At 40.5% G+C, this 20,316-nt stretch overlaps 1 protein-coding gene across 4 annotated transcripts in view; it reads right to left on the bottom strand.

The window, feature by feature from the left end:
• PRIM2 (DNA primase subunit 2) overlaps nucleotides 1-20,316 on the bottom strand; it is a 297,206-nt gene that overhangs the window by 204,232 nt on the left and 72,658 nt on the right. For all 4 annotated transcript variants that reach the window (XM_074947892.1, XM_074947891.1, XM_074947893.1 and 1 more), the window contains one exon: nucleotides 18,044-18,181. In XM_074947892.1, coding sequence (XP_074803993.1) covers nucleotides 18,044-18,181 — 138 coding nt within the window. The remainder of the gene's footprint in view (nucleotides 1-18,043; nucleotides 18,182-20,316) is intronic.

Here is a 20,316-nt window from a genome sequence, read left to right as displayed (position 1 = left end):
CAACACAGCTACCACCTCTTGGGGAAGTGGAGTACCTATGCTGACAGAAGAAGCTCTCCCGTCCTTGTAGGTAGCATCTTCACTAAGCACTACAGTGGTGCCGCTGCAACACTAACTGTAGACTAACCCAAGAATAGCAATTTTTTTTTCCGATACGTCTGATACATGCACTGTTATTTTAGTGTCAGTGCCCAAGAAGCATACATTTACATTTGCAGAGATGTAGCTGATGACATAAAATAAGAAGACAGAATCCTTTAACAAAGAACATTAAAGGTTTGAGTAATAGACTTCTACGTATCCACAAAAGCCAAGTGTTTAAGACACTAATAGTTTAAATGGATTGTTTCAAGATGGGAAAACAGCCTGGATATAAGTAAGAGTGACATATCCTAAACTGCTAATCAAGTGGCCTGCAATAAATGCAAAGCAGGGTCCCACTACCAATAACGATTATTACTACAAGACTTATGAAAGTAAACTCTTCAAATCCACTATAAAAGCAGAGATGCTACAAACATACTTAAATTCTCTAACTTTTGCTTATGGCTCACAATGTAATGTTTAATGGGTGCTAAAATTTTAAGACAAAACATTCTCTCAACTTTTAGGTTTCAGAGTAGCAGCCATGTTAGTCTGCATCCGTAAGAAGAAAAGGAGTACTTGTGGCACCTTAGAAACTAACAAATTTATTAGAGCATAAGCTTTCATGAGCTACAGCTCACTTCATCGGATACAGTGGAAAATATAGTGGGGAGATTTTATATACATAGAGAACACGAAACAATGAGTGTTACCATACAGACTGTAACAAAAGTGATCAGGAAAGGTGAGCTATTACCTGCAGGAGAGCGGGGGAGGAGAGTGGGGAAACCTTTTGTAGTGATAATCAAGGTGGGCCATTTCCAGCAGTTGACAAGAACAGTAGGAGGGGAAATAAACAAGGGGAATAGTTTTACTTTGTGTAATGACACATCCACTCCCAGTCTTTATTCAAGCCTAAGTTAATTGTACCAGTTTGCAAATTAATTCCAATTCAGCAGTCTCTCATTGGAGTCTCTTTTTGAAGTTTTTTTTGTTGAAGAACAGTTACTTTTAGGTCTGTAATCGAGGGACCAGAGAGATTGAAGTGTTCTCCGACTGGTTTTTGAATGTTATAATTCTTAACCTCGGATTTGTGTCCATTTATTCTTTTACGTAGAGACTATCCAGTTTGACCAATGTACATGGCAGAGGGGCATTGCTGGCACATGATGGCATATATCACATTGGTAGATGCACAGGTGAACGAGCCTCTGATAGTGTGGCTGATGTGATTAGGCCCTATGATGGTGTCCCCTGAATAGATACGTGGACACAGTTGAAAACGGGCTTTGTTGCAAGGATAGGTTCCTGGGTTAGTGTTTTTGTTGTGTGGTGTGTGGTTGCTGGTGAGTATTTGCTTCAGGTTGAGGGCTGTCTGTAAGCAAGGACTGGCCTGTCTCCCAAGATCTGTGAGATTGATGGGTCATCCTTCAGGATAGGTTGTAGATCCTTGATGATGCGTTAGAGAGGTTTTAGTTGAGGGCTGAACGTGATGGCTAGTGGCGTTCTGTTATTTTCTTTGTTGGGCCTGTCCTGTAGTAGGTAACTTCTGGGTAATCTTCTGGCTCTGTCAATCTGTTTCTTCACTTCAGCAGGTGGGTACTGTAGTTGTAAGAATGCTTGATAGAGATCTTGTAGGTGTTTGTCTCCGTCTGAGAGGTTGGAGCAAATGGGGGTTGGAGCAAATGTGGGTTGTATTGTAGAGCTTGGCTGTAGACAATGGATCGTGTGGTGTGGTCTGGATGAAAGCTGGAGGCATGTAGGTAGGCATAGCAGTCAGTAGGTTTCCGGTATAGGGTGGTGTTTATGTGACCATCGCTTATTAGCACTGTAGTGTCCAGGAAGTGGATCTCTTGTGTGGACTGGTGCAGGCTGAGGTTGATGGTGGGATGGAAATTGTTGAAATCATGGTGCAATTCCTCAAGGGCTTCTTTTCCATGGGTCCAGATGATGAAGATCTCATCAATGTAGCGCAAGTAGAACGGGGCATTAGGGGAGGAGAGCTGAGGAAGAGCTGTTCTAAGTCAGCCATAAAAATGTTGCCACACTGTGGGGCCATGCAAGTACCCATAGCAGTGCCGCTGGTTTGAAGGTATACATTGTCCCCAAATGTGAAATAGTTATGTGTGAGGACAAAGTCACAAAGTTCAGCCACCAGGTTTACCGTGCCATTATCGGGGATACTGTTCCTAACGGCTTGTAGTCCATCTTTGTGTGGAATGTTGGTGTAGAGGGCTTCTACATCCATAGTGGCCAGGATGGTGTTTTCAGGAAGATCACCGATGGATTGTAGTTTCCTCAGGAAGTCAGTGGTGTCTCGAAGATAGCTGGGAGTGCTGGTAGCGTAGGGCCTGAGGAGGGAGTCTACATAGCCAGACAATCCTGCTGTCAGGGTGCCAATGCCTGAGATGATGGGGCGTCCAGGATTTCCAGGTTTATGGATCTTGGGTAACAGACAGAATAGGGTGTGTCTGTGCGGATTTGTTCTTGTGCTTTTTCAGGGAGTTTCTTGAGCAGATGGTGTAGTTTCTTTTGCAAAAAGAAAAGGAGTGGTTGTGGCACCTTAGAGACTAACAAATTTATTTGAGGTGCCACAAGTACTCCTTTAGTTTCTTTTGGTAACCCTCAGTGGGAGACTGGGAGTGGATGTGTCATTACACAAAGTAAAACTATTTCCCCTTGTTTATTTCCCCTCCTACTGTTCTTGTCAACTGCTGGAAATGGCCCACCTTGATTATCACTACAAAAGGTCCCTCCCCCCCCCGCCCCGCCCCGGTAATAGCTCACCTTTCCTGATCACTCTTGTTACAGTCTGTATGGTAACACCCATTGTTTCATGTTCTGTGTATATAAAATTTCCCCACTATATTTTCATGCATATTGATTGAAATTATGTTCCAGATATGATACAACTCATCTTCTGAAACTTAAATAATAAATAGATTTTGTAATATCTGTTTACAAGCAAGACATTAGGAGGCAGTGAAGTTAAAATTGCCACTATATGTACTGGAAATCAATGTGTGCTATACCTCCTACATTCTAGTTACCATCTTTGGAATATCTGGATTTATAGAAACTGCAAAGGAAGAGACAGACAGACAGTTTGGTACAGAATGTTAATTTTGTTTTAATAATGAAAGAAATATTTTAGATATGCAATCCAGAATTATAATGTACAATTCTAAAGAAAGATTTTCTCTTAATGGCACAAAAATGTAGGGAAGCATAATGTCTTGAGCAGTGATCTACACTAGATTTTGCAGTCCAAGGCCACACTGGTACTCAGAGTGCAGACTTCAAAAAACCACCGGGTGCTTCAGAAAGTGACGTTGGTGCTTCACTCAGTGAAGAATGAAAGTGGCTGCTCAGAGCTTCAACACAGATTATTTGACCTTCAAACGTCATGGGACAAGGTGTGTACCATGGCTAATAAGATCAGTGCTATGCTTTCAAGAATGATCTCCACTTGGTAAACTTTATGATGCTTTGGTATGACAGTATTAACCGCAGATGAGAATGCAGTATGGCATAAGCACAAAGATTCTGCACAATGAAACATTCATGTATGCAGGACAACCTCCTTGTCCTCACCAGGCTATGTTAGCATCCAGTCACAGGGATATCAATGTAAGAGACTGCTGGCCCAGACTGCTCAAAACATGAAAATATATGCAAAGCTTTGCCATATTCCATTATCCTGCACACTGGAGACATACACATCATTTTCACAAGAATCAGGTCAACTTGGACCTAAACCTTCACAACTTATCTTGACAGCATAGATATATATTGTTGTCACACTAGCAAACCATTGAGAGCTATGACTCATGAATCTTGACATAGTCAGTCACAGAGCTGATAATTCATTACAGGGAGTAGAGGTGTTTTGTGGAATTCTACAGATATATGTTCCCAGAAATATTTTTCATTATTCCAGGTTCTTTGGTGGGTACTTACAAAGATAGTAAAGATGTTCACAAACTGATGATGCAGTAAAACTTAAAGCTGTGGTTGGGTGCAGAAAGAAAGGACAAGGATTTGCATACACTATCTTTTAAGACCTTTTGGGATGACCAGACTCTAACAACTCCAAACCTTTAGGGATGACTAAAGTTCAGTGCCAGAACTTGCTTCATTTTATTGTATTTGGATCCCTGCTGGTTCATACCACTAATAGTAGTTAGTATCTTTATGGTCTAGCTGAGTAATCAATTAGCAACAAAATAGAGGACTATCGAAGTAAGAACTTCATCTCTGTCAGAGGGACTTACAAAAAACTCTCAATGCGTGAAAACTTGAATTTTCTGTGTTCAGATACTTGAGGCTATCTAGCACATCTGAAATTGCTTTAGGGAAGGGGGCAGTAAAGAGAGATGACTTTCATACTGAAGGCCCAACTGCTTTTGGATAATTTCTACCACCATATGCATCACTTCTTTGAAATGTCATCTAGCACTCTGAGGTCACAATTCATAGAGATCGGCATCACATTTCTCTTGACTTACTTTTTACAGAGGACACACACAAACACCTAGACTATCCAAAGTATTTTCAAGTAATACTGAATCAGGTGTCATTACAACCTGAAAGTCTAATAGAGTTATTTCAGTGTACACAGGCATCACCTTTATCTAGTACTAAAGACTGTCACTTGACTCCAGGTGAGCCAACCTTCTTCTGATCTTGAAGACTATGAGACTGATTAACTTACAGTTCACCATTGTTCTATGCATATGAGCTCAGAGGTACATCCCCAGTCTTCACTCCTGCTATGATACTCTCTAGCCATCTTGGTCGTAATTCATTAGTCACACAGTAAGAGACAGCAGACAAATTGGAGTCCTGGGCAAACGTTTCAAACGTGGATGCCTAAAGTTAAATTACACAACTCACATTTAAGAACATAAATAGAAGTGGCCTGGTTTAAAACTGGTTCTCAGCAAGCCTGGAACTCCCACTGATTTCTATGGGATTTGGAGGTGCTCAGCAACTCTGGAGGCCACTTTTATTTTGATACCTAGAAATAAAGACTGGAATCACTGCAGTTCCTGTTCAGAACGAGGCAAAATTTAGCCAATAGTAAACAGATTCTATTTCTATTGAATAAAAAAAACTTTCATAATATGTACTTTTTAGTGGAAATGTATATGGACTGGTTTGTTTCAGATCTTCTAAGTGGAAACAAGTTCATTATCCGATGAAGTGAGCTGTAGCTTACGAAAGCTCATGCTCAAATAAATTGGTTAGTCTCTAAGATGCCACAAGTACTCCTTTTCTTTTTGCGAATACAGACTAACACGGCTGTTACTCTGAAAAAAGTTCATTATGAACATTCTGAATGAATGACCACTTATTTTGGTTTTTCATTAGGTCAGACACTCCGTAATTCGGCATGCACTACGAATACAGAAGGCTCTCATCCCTTATATACAAATACATGTATATATTATATTTCAGAGTGGCAACGTTCTTCCTCTTCACATATTCTTTAAACTTATATTATTCTGCCTATAGTTATTTTTATTTTCCATGTCACAAGTTTTTTCCAAAACTGTTCATCTTCTACCACTTTTTTCTAGGGCTGTCAATCACAAAAAGAACAGGAGTACCTGTGGCACCTTAGAGACTAACAAATTTATTTGAACATAAGCTTTCGTGGGCTACAGCCCACTTCATCGGATGCATATAAACTGTCCAGGAAGGACAGGCAGGGCAGAAAAGGTGGGGGAGTTGCATTGTATGTAAGAGAGCAGTATTACGGCTCAGAGCTCCAGTATGAAACTGCAGAAAAACCTGAGAGTCTCTGGATTAAGTTTAGAAGTGTGAGCAACAAGGGTGATGTCGTGGTGGGAGTCTGCTATAAACCACCGGATCAGGGGGATGAGGTGGACGAGGCTTTCTTTCGGTATCTAACGGAAGTTACTAGATCGCAGGCCCTGGTTCTCATGGGAGTCTTCAATCACCCTGATATCTGCTAGGAGAGCAATACAGCGGTGCACAGACAATCCAGGAAGTTTTTGGAAACTGTAGGGGACAATTTCCTGGTGCAAGTGCTGGAGGAACCAACTAGGGGCAGAGCTCTTCTTGACCCACTGCTCACAAACTGGGAAGAATTAGTAGGGGAAGCAAAAGTGGATGGGAACCTGGGAGGCAGTGACCATGAGATGGTCGAGTTCAAGATCCTGACACAAGGAAGAAAGGAAAGCAGCAGAATACGGACCCTGGACTTCAGAAAAACAGACTGACAACCTCAGGGAACTGATGGGCAGGATCCCCTGGGAGAACAACATGAGGGGGAAAGGAGTCCAGGAGAGCTGGCTGTATTTTAAAGAATCCTTATTGAAGTTACCAGAACAAATCATCCCGATGTGTAGAAAGAATAGTAAATACGGCAGGCGACCAGCTTGGCTTAACAGTGAAACCCTTGCTGATCTTAAATACAAAAAAGAAGCTTACAAGAAGTGGAAGATTGGACAAATGACCAGGGAAGAGTACAAAAATATTGCTCGGGTGTGCAGGAGTGAAATCAGGAAGGCAAAATCACACCTGGAGTTGCAGCTAGCAAGAGACGTTAAGAGTAACAAGAAGGGTTTCTTCAGGTATGTTTGCAACAAGAAGAAAGTCAAGGAAAGTGTGGGCCCCTTCCTGAATGAGGGAGGCAACCTAGTGACAGAGGATGTAGAAAAAGCTAATGTACTCAATGCTTTTTTGCCTCTGTCTTCATGAACAAGGTCAGCTCCCATACTGCTGCACTGGGCAGCACAGCATGGGGAGGAGGTGACCAGTCCTCTGTGAAGAAAGAAGTGGTTTGGGACTACTTAGAAAAGCTGGACGAGCACAAGTCCATGGGGCGAGATGCGCTGCATCCGAGAGCGCTAAAGAAGTTGGCGGATGTGATTGCAGAGCCATTGGCTATTATCTTTGAAAACTCATGGCGATTGGGGGAGGTCCTGGACGACTGGAAAAAGGCTAATGTAGTGCCCATCTTTAAAAAAGGGAAGGAGGAGGATCCTGGGAACTACAGGCCAATCAGCCTCACCTCAGTCCCTGGAAAAATCATAGAGCAGGTCCTCAAGGAATCAATTCTGAAGCACTTAGAGGAGAGGACAGTGATCAGGAACAGTCAGCATGGATTCACCAAGGGAAACTCATGCCTGACTAATCTAATTGCCTTCTGTGACGAGATACCTGGCTCTGTGGATGAGGGGAAAGCAGTGGACGTGTTATTCCTTGACTTTAGCAAAGCTTTTGACACGGTCTCCCACAGCATTCTTGCCAGCAAGTTAAAGTAGTATGGGCTGGATGAATGGACGATAAGGTGTATAGAAAGCTGGCTAGATTGTCGGGCTCAATGGGTAATGATCAATGGCTCCATGTCTAGTTGGCAGCCGGTATCAAGTGGAGTGCCCCAAGGGTTGGTCCAATATCTTCATTAATGATCTGGAGGATGGTGTGGATTCCACCCTCAGCAAGTTTGCAGATGACGCTAAACTGGGAGGAGTGGTAGATACGCTGGAGGGTAGGGATAGGATAGAGAGGGCCCTAGACAAATTAGAGGATTGGGCCAAAAGAAATCTGATGAGGTTCAGCAAGGACAAGTGCAGAGTCCTGCACTTAAGACGGAAGAATCCCATGCACTGCTACAGACTAGGGACCAAATGGCTCGGCAGCAGTTCTGCAGAAAAGGACTTAGGGGTTACAGTGATGAGAAGCTGGATATGAGTCAACAGTGTGCCCTTGTTGACAAGAAGGCTAACGGCATTTTGGACTGTATAAGTAGGAGCATTGCCAGCAGATCGAGGGATGTGATCGTTCCCCTCTATTTGGCATTGGTGAAGCCCCATCTGGAGTAGTGTGTCCAGTTTTGGGCTCCACACTTCAAGAAGGATGTGGAAAAATTGGAAAGAGTCTGGCGGAGGGCAACAAAAATGATTAGGGGACTGGAACACGTGACTTATGAGGAGAGGCTGAGGGAAGTGGGATTGTTTAGTCTGCGGAAAAGAAGAATGAGGGGGGATTTGATAGTTGCTTTCAACGACCTGAAAGGGGGTTCCAAAGATGATGGATCTAGACTGTTCACAGTGGTAGCAGATGACAGAACGAGGAGTAATGGTCTCAAGTTGCAGTGGAGATGGTTTAGGTTGGATATTAGGAAAAACTTTTTCACTAGGAGGGTGGTGAAGCACTGGAATGCGTTACCTAGGGAGATGGTGGAATCTCCTTTCTTTGAAGTTTTTAAGGTCAGGCTTGACAAAGCCCTGGCTGGGATGATTTAGTTGGGGATTGGTCCTGCTTTGAGCAGGGGGCTGGACTAGATGACCTCCTGAGGACCCTTCCAACCCTGATATTCTATGATTCATAGAATGGAACATATAGTAAGAAGATAGATAGATATACACACACACACACACACACACACACACACACACAGAACATGAAAAGGTAGAAGTAGCCATACCAACTGTAAGAGGCTAATTAATTAAGATGAGCTATTATCATCAGGAGAAAAAAAACTTTTGTCGTGATAATCAAGATGGCCCATTTATGGAAACTAGATACCATTAACTTCAGTTTGAATAGAGACTGGGAGTGGCTGAGTCATTACACATATTGAATCTATTTCCCCATGTTAAGTCACACCTTCTTATCAACTGTCTAAATGGGCCATCGTGATTATCACTACAAAAGTTTTTTTCTCCTGCTGGTAATTTCTCACTGGGGCAAAAAACCAATCTGGCTTCAATATTAAACTCAATAAATTTATGGAGGGAGATGGGATCATGTTATCCCACAATACATTTTAATTTCAAGAAAGGAGTATATGTTTGCCTCTCCCAGACCTTGGGTCAGTCTCTGCTACCACCACCCCACAAATGAAGACCTACCTTAAAAAAAAGTCAAAAGCTCCATTCAGAAAGAAACAGACGTTTAAAAAAGTTTTCCCTTTCAGTCATAACTCTCCTGCTCAAGTATTTAAGACAAATATATTTACATATCAATTCAATTTTTTTTAAATGTCAATTTAAAAAGAAGCCCCTGTCCACTAAGGAATTCAAACAAAACATATCTGAACACAATTTTAAAACAATATTTTAAATATGGTTCTAAGACCATTTAGCCTTGTCTATACTGGCCAGCCAAACTAAGTTAGAAACTAAGTTAGTGTTTAGAGACCCTCAAAACGTGAAAGTTTTTCCACCTTTAGTGACATCTGTTATGTTTTATGCACAACAATTTCACACTAAGTCTGATCTACCAGACAACTATGGTTATGCATGAATTATAACCAATCTCTCATGCACACACACACACATCTGAAGACAAAAGAGCAATATTTTATGGTCTATTTTGTTATATAATTAGTCTGTGGGCTTTAATAAAAAGATTACTGACACAGACACAGGAAAAAACTGACAAACGAGAATTATTTTTCATCTTTAGATATGTTCTTCCTGGGAATAAAAATTAAGAAATATCAGAAATCTGACAAGGTAAATACACTGAAAAGATTAGAAACTACTGTTTACTTTACACATCCATTATAACACAGAACAAATGTACATGTTGAAATGCGTGTTTTGACAGGTATGTTACTGTACTATATAGTGCATACACCATGAACATCACAATAGAAGATAAATATAATTACATGAACCCATTATATCAGGGGTGGCCAAATTTACTGACCCTCCAAGCCACATATGATAATCTTCAGCAGTTCGAGAGCCTGGCGCACCTGCCGGAGCCCAGGGCTTCAGCCTGCAGGATGTGCCTGCTAGGCCTCAGGACTTCAGCCACACTCCTGCTGAAGCCTTGAGCCCCAGCAGGTCCTGCTATGGGGCTAAAGTGCCAAGAGCCCCTTCCCCTGCAGGGCAGAAGCCCGTAGCCCCACCACCCTGCCACAGGGCAGAAGTCCTGAGCTCCTCCCACCCAGTCTGGAAGGTGGAGGTAGGTGGGGGGAGTAAGAGGGTTCTGCAAGCTGCACTTTAACTGTAAAAGAGTTACATGTGGCTCATGAGTTGCAGTTTGGCCACCCCTGCACTACATCTAGTATTATTTTGTTCTGCCTTGTGGAATACCTGTAGATTATTGTCTTCATTCCTCATGTCTGAGGACAACAGTGCACACAACCTGGCAAAGGGGTTAAGAGAGTTCTTTACTTCTCTCAGCAGTAACCCCAGGATAAGGTAAAGAGTTGAGCTGACTAATTCCAAAAATGTGGTGTCACAATGTAATCTTTGAAGCCTAATAATGTCAACATCAACACAAAGGCTCGGGGACAGAGCAGGGGATCAGCAAGGTATTCTCTCCTGTTTTTACACCGATATGGAGAATCCCAGGATGACAGAAAGGAATTAAACATACAGACCATTACTAATTTCAGCACTGCAGTACATTAAATGCACCATTTCTACAGAAGGTAATATATGTTCTGTCATTGGTGGACGTTAATTTTAAACAAATTATTCCAGAGTATAATGTAAAAAATCATCTCTCTACTTCAAGACAATTACCACACAAAACAGACATGAGCATACGACACAAAGAGTAACCTGGGTTAAGTAAATAAACTTAAACTATATTGTATATTTCCTTAAAAAATTATAAATTCTCTCAAAATGAAAGGCCAAGTAGGATTTTAAACAAAATATTACTAAACATGCAAGGGTATAAGAGGAAGAATTCTCTTGTGGTTAAGGCATTGGACTGGGACTCAGAGTGATAAGGTTCACTGATAATGTTTTTCGTTGTTCTCTGAACCTTGCCTTTGCAATACAGAGAACAGAAAACTTTTAGAAGCCCATGAACCCTAAAACAATTAAACAACAACATTATATACTAACACCCATAAGTATATAATCGTGTATATTATATATATATATATATACATACTTATAAACACACACACCCCTCTGAATGATCTGCCAGTTAAAATACACTCGCCATACTTAATCATCCCATAACATTGTTCATATTCCTAGGTCCTACCTGTGCAAAAATTTTTAAATTGGAAACTACAGACGATGCATCTTTCTTTGTAGTCACTGAATACTTTTTTGCAGTATGAAAGTGGAACTGTCAAAGAACTGAATTTACAAGTACCAAAAAAGCTATTTCAGTATTCTGTTCCCTAGAAACTAGAATCTGCTGATATTTTCTCATCACAAGTGGCTAATATGGATAAAATCTGTTGTGTTTCAGTGCAGTCATGTGTCAATGAAAGCAGTTCTGCACAGCAAGAAGCACCAAGCTGTAAATCATGTGGTAAGCCAGGAGGTATGTTTTAACAGATGTAGACTTTGGCTTTAAAATCTAAATTGATAATTATGATATTTAAATAAAGAGATTTGTTAAACATGTCATTTGGGGAGCATACATTACCTTACATTTCCTAAAACCACCACATGGGGGTCAAGGAACATATTAACAATTCTGCATCACCTAATTATTAAGGATCAAATTCCAGCTCCCTGGAGAATATCATTCAGACTGGGATTCCATAATACTCGTGCATTAAAACAAAAAAACAAACAAACAAAAAGAGTATCTGGCCTAACTAGTCAAGATAAGGACTAGTTATTGAAAAGAGAAAAAACAGTTCCTCTACATTAAATCCCTTTTTCTCAGAGAAACATTGTTCCCTTGTCTTCACTGTAGGAATGGAAAAGCAATGAAGACAAAGAAAAAGTAGAGAATACCTACTAAATAATCATTCTAGCTCAATAATTATTATATTTCTAGAGAGATTTCTAATGAATAATGCTTCTAAAGAGGAGAGAGAGAATAGCAAATAAAGTTTGTATAGCGCTCTGTACATATATGAATGCTTGACCAAATTTCGGCATAAAATTTTTTCCAAAGAAGCAGACATTTTCCATCCAAGAAGCAGCTTTCACTGTGTCATGGAGTTAGCTTTAATCCTTTGCAGAAGGAGGATCTGTTTTCTCCATATGACTCAGATAAAGAAGCTTAGTCATATGGCAACTGACTATTTTGAAACCTTTTTTTCTTGTATCTGGGATGGAAAGCTATAAACAGCTATGTTTTCCTGAAATCCTTTGTCCTTTTAAAATAAGTCTTAGTAGCTTTCTTTAAATCTAAAGATATGCCAGATTTTCCTTTTCATAAAAAGGTTTTGGGCAGAAAAAATCTGATCTATTGAATATGTCTAAAGTTCAAATATCCTTGATGATGTAATTGGAAAAATGCCTTCATAGATTAAGAAAAATACAATATAGTTTTCAACTGTTCAAAGTGATAAGACAATGCCTGGTTTAAATTTTCCAGACTGGGCATTCCATAATAGAATGAGGGTTAATATTATCAAACGGTCTTATAAACTTAGTTATCCCTCTTCCCTAACATCAAACCTATCAATTTAACATTTTACGGGGATCTTCTACCCCAGACTCTCGACCAGTCAACATTTAGGCACCAGTGAGACCATCAAAACCCCTGCTCAGCTAACTCTGTAGGCACTTAGGTTTCATGCACCCAGACTGGGATCTTTACATAGTCATTTCCTCACCTTGCTTGCTGGACCCAATCCAAGTGTTCTGAGCACACCTAAACGCATACAAAACAGGAGCAGGTGGTGCCCCCCCCACCTTACAACCGTTAGCCCAATGGTTAGAGTACTCTTCCAGTATCCAAGTTCAATTCCATCCTCTGCCAGAGGTGGAGCAGGGATTTGAACTTAGATCTTCTTCAGTCCCAGAAGAGTACACCAATCACTGGGCTTTGGGGTATTCTGGGGCAGCTCTCAGTCTCTCCTGTTGAAGCTATTCCACTGGGACCAGGGAATTTTGAACTTCCCACATCCCAGGTGAGTGCCCTATCAACAGGGCTATAGATTTATTCTCACTTTCTCTAGCCCTGTGACTAAATTATCTTTACACACTGGCATCGCTTAAACAGGACAAATTGAGAGAAACCTGCTGCAGAATACACCATAGCCCAATGATTACAGCACCCTCCTGGGGAGTGCAGGGGGGACCAAGTTCAGATCCCTGCTCCAAATCAGGCAGAAGGTGTAACTAAACCCAGATCTCTCACATACCGGGTAAGTGCTCAAACAACAGGCACATCACCACCACTTGGGTTTTTGGCAAAAATGGCTTAGTCACCTAACTCCAGGAGAGCATTCATAGCCATGAAGCCTCTGCAATGATAGAGGATAAGTTCCTTTGACGGGTGGGACTTAACACCCACCCCTTTCCTCGGTATTTCCTATTGTTTAGATAGTCCCCTGATCAGAGTGCTGACTATTTTTAATCGCATTCTTAGGCACCTACTTCTCCCCAAGAATCGTATAGAAGGCCTAGGCATCTAACTCAGCTGTAAATTCCACTGGATGGCAAGGCATCTAAAAGTTTGGCGCTGAAACACCTATGGTCCTTCAGGGACCTAGTCCTAAGCGTAAATAAATAAAAGCCTCAAAACGGTTCTCCAATCTGTGAGCTGAAGAGGGTGAGAAGATAATCTGCCAGAAGGTATCTTCTGAGAATCAGAACTATAAAGTAATTCCCCTTTCTTTAGAAGTATCATCTGGGCAGGATTCTCACTCTAAAAGTAAATATAACGAGAGTGGTCTCAAAAGTACAACTGCAACAGCAAGAGCTAGACCAATGCCAACGGAGTGAACAAGAAAGGTTTTCTTCTTTAAAGATCAACAATCATGTTTAAACTGCTGGCTTGCCTACAGGATATGTCCAGACCACACACTACAAAATTTTCATCTCAAATACACAGCATCCTGAAAGAAACAAAGCTTTCGAGGGTTGGAGGACATAGGCTCCTCAACATCAGAAAAAACTTCTGGAAGACTAAGGCCCTGAAGCAGGATTTCTCACCAGAGGCAAAATCTAAACAATACTTTGTAAATGTATGAAGTGAAGGCCAACCAACCTGCTTTGCACATATCTGAGATGGAAATATGCCCAGACTGGAAGTTACCTTGTCTCAGATATGACCTTCTAGTTTAAGGTCAGACTGTACCCAATAGCTATTTTTACATGGTCCCCTTAATGATAGTACTAATCAGGGACCAGGTGTCAAATGACAGAAGTGTTTTAATCAGAAACTTTTAGCATCAAGTGTATGGAAACACAAACAAATCCTGTGTACATTTTTGAAGCTCTAAAATTTAACTGCTGAAAATATTTAAATATTTAACACTGTTTTAAACCTATATCCAAGTTTCAACTCATGTTAAGCTTTAGCCCAAGAGCACTTGAAATGGTCAAGACGTTAAACCCTCAAAAAGGAGCTTTCACCTAATGGAAATGTCAGTTTCTTTGTTACAATGCTAACAATTTAAAGTTTCAAATTAACTTGATGCACAGTTAGGCTGAACTAAACCTACTATAGTTCTCTTCATTTTCAGTGTTTTGTTTCACATGATTTCAAACAATACAATGAATTGTCCCATTAGTTAGAAGTTAGATGTTAAACTAAAATTCATGCATTTAAAGAGTCAATCCCACCATGATCCTACTTTAAACATTCAACTTCTTATTAAATCTTATTGGAGGGTCTAGAGCATAAATAAATCAAATCAGAAATGTTTTGAATTTAACAGTTAAGAGTGCATCTCCATTTTTTTCATGCTGCCAATTCTGATCAGTTTGAAATAACTGCAAAATAAATATATTTAAATACAGTCAAATTTAGTTTTAGAGTACAGCAAGATAGAACTCTAGTGACGTTGCAAGAACCACCTGAAGGTAACCATACAGCTCCTTTGGTAGTAGTTTGACCTTCACCAAATACTCACACAAATTCCCTTAGGGCTTGTCTACACTGAGTTGATGCACACTAGATGGTCTGCAATACATAAGCCGCACTAACAGCATGCAGACAGAGCTGCTCCACCCTCTTGGAATTTGCATCAGTGTGCACATCAGGGGCTAGGTGCACACTAAGCATAAATCATATGGGTGGCTATCCAATGGTCTTTTACTTCACTGCCGAGTCATGTGTATTCTGGGATGCTTCTTGCTATACATTTTGGGGATTCATAGCCTGGTAGAAACCAACAGAATTCTAGGACTTGATGGTCAAACCCCCAAAATCCCATAATTCCACTCCATCCACCCCATGCTTCCTTTCTGGTCCCTGCGATTAAAAATTGGTGAAGGGCCAGAATTTGCCCATTTGCTCCTGGATTCAAATCCATCAACATCACTGCAATATTACTCAAGAAGCCATACAACATGCCTCAGACAGCTGCTTCGAATCAACTTGGCCTAGAGCGGTGGAGGGCACACAAACAAACAGACAGGTCGGCCGCAGATGTCCACAAACCAGCATGGGACAGCAGTTGGAGGACTGCAGAAGTAGTACGCAGCAGCACTGCATACAAACTAACAATAGTCTGCACTGACTCAATTTGCTCCAAACATAGCATGCTTTGAAAGAGGACTCCAGAATTCACACCAAGTATGGAGTTAGTGCCCTTTAAAGGGTTTCCTTCATGTGTACACAGTCTTTTTCAATCCACACTAAAACGTAATCAGTTTAAGGCTTGATACAAGAGAACCAAGATTCAAATCAGATGATATCACAAAAGCAATATTATATCAATCAAAATGTGAGATTATACTCCAACATCAAACAAAAACAAGGCAGTTATACATTTTGATTACCAACATTACGCAAAAACTGCAGTGACTTTGAAAAAGCAAAAAAGATTTCAATGGTTAGCACTTAACTATTGTGCTTGTGGCAAACCATTTTAATTAGACTGCTTCTTAGCTTTCAAGAATGTTACTCATTGACGAAAATAAGGATGCCTCCGGCTTCAATTATACTGTACAACATTAATGGCAGCATTAGCATAAGAATATATCACTATATGTTAATTAAATACAAATACCTCCTTCTGCATATTGTATCAGACTACCAACTTGAATTACTATAACGGAAAAATTGCATACCAAACAGAGCTCCTTCCACTGTGATCTCATTGTGCGCCTTTAATAGTTTAAACAAAAATGTTGTAGTCTCAGTTTTAACTTGACTTTAATATACCAATAACTTAAGGATAAAATGGCTTTAAGAATATTTTAATATTTTTCATATCCTCTCATTTTATATATTATCTATGATCAGGCCCCCTCCATGGCAGCAATTCCTAAATTCCACCATCTTGGTTATTTTTATTGCCATGAAATACCCTTAATTCTCCATCTTCCCAACCCCTAAAACAAACACAAATATAGATGGTAGTTTAAAATACTTCGTGACAAAGTTTAATACACTACAATGTTCAATGGCTTTCATTCCCAAAGCCTCATAAGTAGTATAGAGGGGAAGGGATTGCATGCAATCAAAAAAAGAAAAGAAAATCTAAGATGAAGGAAAGCTTGGCAATAGAGGTGTGGCAAAATTAAATAAATATTTTAAAGTAAATCAATTTTTTAATTTGATCTCTTCACCACACATTTGTACTGCATTAGCGCTTAGGAGCCCCAATTATGGGCCAGGGCCCATCTCACCTTATAAACAGTTCAAGTTACTGGGAATAGGAACAGTTACTATTAGTCTGTTTTTTTCAATAGAAACCAGTTTTTGAAATTCTCTCTCCAATCCTCTCCTTTTATTCTAAAGACTGCTATCATTTCTGCTTACTCATTCAAATTGAACAGACTGAGCAACACCAGGATGCAAAAATTCAAATCAAAACAAGACAGAGGAATGCTACACATAGACTGCATATAATGCTCTTGTGCATCCCACTGTCATAGGGGGGGAGAGAAAGAAAACCTAAACTATGTTCAACCACTCTCCAGATTCATAGATTTTAAGGTCAGATCTAGCTTCTAAATACGAGATGGGATTAGGTAATGTGACACTGCTCTCCCAGGTCCCTCTACAGGCTGATGGGACAGAGAATGATTTGCCAAGAGCATCTAATCCTGTGATTCTTTCCCCTCCCTGCTCTTCCCCAGCACAGCATGGAAACACAAACTACCTCAAGATATAGCTTTTAGGGCTTTTTATGCAATGGTATTGCTGAGCGGAGACAAATAAGGTGCCATTTCAAAAGGGGCAACATTTGTTTGGTGCTCCAGTATTACATTGGAGGGGGAGGGTTTGAGGTCTCAGTGAAATCCTCCAACATCAGTGAGCACCTATTTTGTCTGAATAGGAGTTGTAAGGGTACAAGTTAGGAATTAGTATTACTTTAATTCTCACTTAAGATCACTCCCTGCATATTTTCTTCCTATCTATACCTACAAATGCTGCAAAATAGAGTAATATAAAAAAAAGGTAGTCATGTCCAGGGTTAACCTCTTCAATAAGAGTTACATTACTTTTCACATAAGAAATTACCGCTAAAACCTTGGGATGGAGATATGGGCAGGACCACCTGTTGTGTAAGAACGCAACTTATGCTATGGCTACACTAGAGAACTCTCTAGTGCAGCCGCTCTAAGCCAATGGGAAAGGGCTCTCCCATCGGCTTAATTACTCCAGCCCACGAGTGGCGGTAGCTATATCAGTGGAAGAAGCTCTTCTGCCAACGTAAGCACTGGTGTGGACAGCATAAATTATGTCACTCAACGGTGTGGCCAATGAGCGACATAACTTTTGTCAACTTAAGCTGTAGTGTAGCTATAGCCCTAAAGAAGGTAGTTACTGAGACACGAGCCTAGTGACTATCTGAGCTATCACAAATGAGCATCTTCATTTAAACAGTCTAAAAAGGATATTTCCTTAACAATATCCATGGCAGCAGGTTCCAATTTTACTTAAAATTATGTTCCTTCAGTTCATCCTCACGCGTCTTGTTTATTTTATTTTACTTTAAGCACTGTAAGCAAATTTTGATAATGTTTAGCTGGAATTTTTCAGGTGAAATGTTCTGACCAGCTACAGCATATTGTGCAGCGAGTGAATTAACAAATGGTCCCAAAGGTACAAAACTAGCTCAGAAAAAATGGGTACTTACCGCAAGGGCCTTAGACAGTTTGGTTCTGTAGTTATTTAAAACTATTGCAACTATGTCCGTATGAGGCACATATGCGAAGCCATTCAGAAGGTAAACTCTTCTTACTCTAAACAAATCCATAGCCTCCTGTGAAGGAACCTGGATTTGAAATGGGAAGAGAAAGAAACCAACTGTAGAATAGCACTGAACTGAGAAGTGTCATGTTAATAGAGTCTACAGTTACACAGCATCCACACAATTCAAGATTACACAAAGGGACTGCTAAAGGGAAACAAATGTTTGTTTTTAAATAACGACTCTCAAAAACTGAAGCCAACATTTTCAAAATAAAAATGTCCTAAGTTTTCAGAAAAGCTAGCATCTACTCTCAGCACATGGGAAAAAAAATAAGTCAGGCCACTTATTTATTGTGAGTACCTATCTTTAGATAACCAAGTTTAAAAATGTTGGTTTTGGATCCCAAATCATTACGAGAATATATAGGTAGACTAAAGGTTATAAATAAATGAATGTTACTTGCCTGTAACCAGAGTTCTTCGAGATGAGCCTCTATATACACACACATTTGTGGGATCACGTGGGACCTGTGCCACAAGCTTCCAGTACCTTCTGGGGCCAGTCGCCCCTCCCATCTTAGAAGGATCTGAGGTATAAAAGGGGGAGTGGCCCCAGCAACCCTTCAATTCCTGACACTAATTCAGGAATTTCTAAGCTGAGACTCCAAAGATGTAGGGAAGGTCAGCAGGGAGTGTGACTATGCAGAGGCTCATCTCATTTTTTTCAGTGAACTCTGCATATTCCCACTTGTTGGAGTTTAGCCAGCAGTACAGCCCCAGAAAGATGGAGGAGGAGGAGGTCTAGGTAAACAAGCACTGCAGAACTGCCAAACAAGCATGAGCTCTGGATACCAGATCAAGAGGGAATAGAAGCGACAGATCTTGTTCTCCTAAACCTAGTCTTAATGAGAGAATACTTTTGCTAAAAATACAGGCTGCAGTATCATTCGTGCAACACGATGCAAAGAAGACAGCATGGGGATCTGCCAGAGATGCTGCCATTGTCCTGGATGAGGACTGACAATTCCAAGAGGTGGAAGCCCAGCCACAGGTCAATGATTCTGCGATAATCATGAAACATAGTACAACAGATAGACAACCTCTGGACCACGACAGGTTCCTCACATTTCTCCTAGAGACTGACGAACTTGTAGATAAGCTTTGGCCTGCTATAAATGATGACAAAGTTCTCTGAATATACCAAAGTATGATACCTGCCTCCCTGAAAATAAAGGAGGCCCAGGACAAAGTCATTTTAATGATCTGAAAGAGACTGAAATCTCAGACTGCTGGGATGGAGACATAGGTAGGACCACCTGCTCTGTAAGAATGCAACTTAAAAGGAGATAAATACTGAGACGCAAGCCTACTGACTATCTGAGCTATCAAAAATGGCATCTGCATTTAAACAGTCTAAAATGACATCATTAGGTCTTCCCACTTAGGTGCTACCCAGATGGGAGATCTAAGTTTGATTAATGAAAAACAGAAGTTTTTGATCAGTCTTTTAGACCTCAGCATAACACTCAATCAATAGACCAAGCAACCTGGAGTCTATGTCAATGAGAGAAACTTCTACCCTGAGTAGAGACTTCCGCCTCATCTCACAGAAGGAGACCCAGTAGTTTGGAAAGCAGGACTTTATGGATATTAACATCATGATATTGAGATCGTTCTGCCAATCTCTAACCATGGCTAACAGCAGCAACTTGATATCAACTGAACCAACGCTCATAAAACCTCTTAATTCACTAGAATCAGTGGCAACATACAGAGAAGTTCCTGTTCTTGGTGCAGGAAAGGAGTGCAACATTGATGTTAGACTTTGCTTATCTTTGGATCAGAAGCATTCACAAGCATGGTATCGCTGCTAGAAAAGGACTTAATATTTATCCCACTTGTAGAACAAAATAATATAAGATGGAGCCCTTGCTAGAGCACTTGTACTGTTGAATAAAAAAAGAAAAACAAAAAGCAAAATCTACCAATACATCATCTTTTCCTGGTAGATGAGATATTGAACCCATCCAATAAGGATACTAAACTTTATGAACAAGAAATTTCCCAGACAACTCGCTAAAGTAAACCCCTCTTTGGTGGTCTGTGTAATGCATTCCCATAATGCTGTCTATCAGAATTTAGACAGATTTGGAGTTTATGAACAGAAGAAACGCCTTCCAAGTCAAAGAAATAGCTCTAAGCCCAGTACCTTCACGT

This window comes from Natator depressus, chromosome 3 (genome assembly GCF_965152275.1).
Source record: "Natator depressus isolate rNatDep1 chromosome 3, rNatDep2.hap1, whole genome shotgun sequence".
Classification (NCBI taxonomy): domain Eukaryota; kingdom Metazoa; phylum Chordata; order Testudines; family Cheloniidae; genus Natator; species Natator depressus.
Note: the sequence above shows the minus strand (reverse complement) of the source record. Positions and strands in the feature narration are given on the sequence as shown.